Source organism: Nestor notabilis, unplaced genomic scaffold, assembly GCF_000696875.1.
Source record: "Nestor notabilis isolate BGI_N333 unplaced genomic scaffold, ASM69687v1 scaffold24026, whole genome shotgun sequence".
In the NCBI taxonomy this organism is placed as follows: Eukaryota; Metazoa; Chordata; class Aves; order Psittaciformes; family Psittacidae; genus Nestor; species Nestor notabilis.
Window position 1 is genome coordinate 55,988 of NW_009931779.1, and position 3,788 is coordinate 59,775.

General features: G+C 41.1%; 1 protein-coding gene across 1 annotated transcript in view; it reads left to right on the forward strand.

Annotated features, from left to right (window-relative positions):
- Positions 1-3,506, forward strand: part of PIKFYVE (phosphoinositide kinase, FYVE finger containing) — a 57,118-nt gene extending 53,612 nt beyond the window's left edge. Inside the window, exons 39-41 of the mRNA XM_010016065.1 lie at positions 973-1,234; positions 1,914-1,988; positions 2,864-3,506. Coding sequence (XP_010014367.1) covers positions 973-1,234; positions 1,914-1,988; positions 2,864-2,979 — 453 coding nt within the window. The 3' untranslated portion in view covers positions 2,980-3,506. The remainder of the gene's footprint in view (positions 1-972; positions 1,235-1,913; positions 1,989-2,863) is intronic.
- The last annotated feature ends 282 nt before the right edge of the window (positions 3,507-3,788 follow it).

Here is a 3,788-nt window from a genome sequence, read left to right on the forward strand (position 1 = left end):
CGGTGACGTACTGTGTAGTGGAGAGGAAACTAATAATGTTTTGAACCTACTACTTTCTCTTTAAACCACTTCATGTGTGGGGTGCGATTTTGAGTTTAGTCTTGCACTTAGTAAAGGAGAAGTGATCTTTATGGGGCAGCAGAGTGAAGACCTTAAAATGACTGGGGGAAAATTCTCTTCAAATACAGTTGATGCTGAAAAGGAAGTTCAAACAAATGTCACTTCTAAAACTAGATCATACCAATTCTTTTCACCTTTCCTTCCAGTGCCTGATCTCAAACAGGAGATGTTTGTGGGAGGAAGTGAACTGAGGGGATTATAGATAGGTGTAAAGGATGTTGTTGTTGTGGATTTTCTTTATGTTTGTCTGTGTTTTAAATCGTGAGCATGATCAGGCACTAGAACAGAGACCCAAAGAGAGTGTGGACTCTAGTCCTGAAGTTAGTCAAATCATGACTAGGCAGGGCTTAAACAGCCTTCTCTAACAGGACCTGCTTCAAGCAGGGTATTTGACTGGAGACCTCCTGAGATCCTTTCCAATGTAATGATGATCTCTCTTTTGCCTTGCTAGCAGATCTTAAACGGTGCTTCATGCAAGACCCACTTTCCTCTTTAGTGGCTTTACTTTTGTCAGCATTTGAGTCTGACCTGGCATGTAAACCCAGTTTACCAGTACAATATAAAAATAGGGACACCCTCTTCCCCTTAAATTAGGTTAAATATGAATGAAATAACTTGCCTAAAATCTTTGAATTGATGTGGCAGAGCTTTCATGTAGGCTTATATGCTACTCTTCACTCAGGAAATTTTAATTTTTGTAGTATAAAAATGTTTTTTGTTAACTGTCTTCCTTCTGCAAAGAAGAAAAGAATTGTCCTCCCATGCTGCCTTTTCAAGCACTGCCATAAAGCGTGTTGAAGTCTTGTACCTTGCAGAACAATAGAACAAAGTAGTGCTCTTCTCTGTTTGCAGGTTTTTGACCTGAAGGGCTCCCTCCGGAATAGAAATGTTAAAACAGACACAGGCAAGGAAAGCTGTGATGTCGTCCTGCTGGATGAGAACCTTCTGAAGATGGTCCGGGACAATCCTTTGTATATCCGTTCCCATTGCAAGGCTGTGCTTAGAGCTTCCATACACAGTGACTCCCAGTTCCTCTCCAGCCATCTCATCATTGACTATTCCCTGCTGGTGGGTCGTGATGATACCAACAATGAACTGGTTGTTGGGATCATTGGTAGGTTGTCTTTTGTATTTTCTTGCTTTCAGGTGGTGAAACTGCTTTCTTCTGCTTTTGGTGTTTATAATACTCTTAGAACTGTACCACCATGATAGAGGTGTGTCAGCTTGTCTTTTTCCTGATGGAATACCACCCTCACCTCTCATGGGTATTCAAAGTGAAGGCAGGAAGTCTTCTCTACAGGTCTTGTATGAGCTTGTGTTAGCATTTTCTTTACTAAGAATGTATGCAGGAAGCCTCACAGGTAGTGAAAAAGCAGTCAAGTTGGTGTTTAACTTGTACTTTAACTCTAGTTGAGGTAGGGAGGGTTATTTGTATGTTTCTGTGTTTAATCTTGCAAATTAAGTATAGTAATGTTTCCATAGCCATCTACATTCTAACTGTGTTAAACACATGCCTGGGCAGTCTGTTTTTGTAGCAGCAAGGAAGAGTTGATTTGTGATCTTGCTGCGCTTTTTGAGATGTCCTATTCATCCTACCCAAATGTAATTTATACTCTGGAAAGTGAGGCAACTGTTAAGGAGAACACTGAGGTTGATCTGGCTCTGGAAGCCTACTGCTTTCTTGCCCTTTCTGAGGGGAAGTAGGTATGTTTTAGAGCAGTGTTACTTGGGTTATAGCAAATATGACATGTTTGTGTGTGGATTTTTATTTATTTTATTTTTAATTATAACAGATTATATTCGCACTTTTACCTGGGACAAAAAACTTGAAATGGTGGTGAAGTCAACTGGCATCTTGGGAGGACAAGGTAGGTCTAGAATGAAAGTAAAACTTTTGATCATGTTTCCTTGTTACCTGGAAGCTTCCAATAACTGTGCTAATGAAACCATAACTTCCCCACCATGCTGATTTGCAACACTAGATTAAGGTGTCCAGAACAGGGGAAGGAATAACAAGTTTCAGCTAGATCAAAACATTGATCTGCCTCCATGAGTGACCCTTTAAGTACTATGAATTTATCAGGTTGTTCTTTTCTGTTTCTCAGTTACCAAGTAGTTATTAGTTACCAGCAACTTAGTCATCCATACAGAGAAAGATACTAGCAAAACCTTACTGCCTGGTTTCAGGAAGTGTTTTCCAAGTCCAGAAAATCAGATATACTCTGAGCTGTTAATGTAGAGGAATCCTTATTGAATGATTGACTACTGCCCAGATTTTGAGGAGCTGAGGAGTTCCCTTTGTGGAAGTGAGGAGAGTATCTTTTGTGCAGCATTGCCTAGTGTTGGCCACGTTTTAGTTGGAGGGCTGGAAAGAGAAGGGAAGGGGAGCACTGGCTATACCACTGCTCACGTGTCTGAAGGAGATATAAGCATATGAGTGTAATTCTTCATGGGAGAAATTTACATCTCTGGTGGAAACCTTGTAAGACCTGTAAACAGGAGAAGAGAAAAAGAAACAAACTGATCCAAGCTGATGTAAAAAGCCTAGATGGTTTGTTCCTCCATCTTCAGGTATCTCAGGTCAGGAGGAACAGCTGTTACTGCTTGCTGGTTCCAAGACCTTTGCATATACAGCATGCCTTCATGATTATGCTGTCTGGTGTTGTAATCTCATGTGACATTTGTCTGTACTGCAGTATACTCTTCAGTCCATTTCTAACTGCTCTTGACTCTTACACATCAGGTAAGATGCCAACTGTGGTCTCTCCAGAACTTTATCGGACCAGGTTTTGTGAAGCTATGGACAAGTATTTCCTGATGGTGCCAGATCATTGGACAGGACTGGGCCTGAATTGCTAAGCTAAAGCCCATGTTGGGAAAGCACAAGAGGACAATGACATTATAGGCCACTCCCTTCCTGCGGTCTGTCCAGCAGTAAGCAAGAGGATTGCAGTCCATGTCTACACTGACCATATGCATCACGTTGAGAAGTGTGAAATCTGCTTGTTGCACTTTAATCCTCTCTTGGAGGCTGATAAGCAAACCAGCCTCACTAAGGATCTAAGCTGTAAGGTATCACTGACCAGCATTGGTCATTGGACATTCCTTCTGTCAGGAGAGAAGATGATGGTATCTCCATGTAAGAGTACTGAAATGGATGCTATCCAGTTCATGACAGTGATCTCTTTAAGTCTTGTACTGCCTAAGTGGTGTGGAATATGAGCAGCTCATGTTTCTGTAGTGGATGTGTGGTTCTGCAAATGTGAAACAACCCCACTCCATGTGGGTGGGTGAGAAGAACAGAGTTAATTCCTGAGTTCTGCTATTGTTACAGTGGTCTGTAGCTGACTTGTTTAGGATCCATGAATAACTTGTCCTCCTTATGCTCTGTAGCTTTGATTTTTGGTTTTGTTTTGTTGGGGTTTTTTTCCCTTGGGTTCTTTAAACAGTATTTTTGTTTTAAAGGCAGCTCCACAGCTATAATGCCATATCATTACATCTTTTAGGTAGTATTACTGTAGTACAACTGTGTTCTTATCTGTCATAATTTCATGTTAGCGGAATCCCATAAAAATGGGTTGTCAGTCATCAGCATGCTGCAAAACCCAAAACATATCCCTTCAGTCTAAACAGTACGCTGCTCTGAATGTTGCCTAAATCCTTGGAAA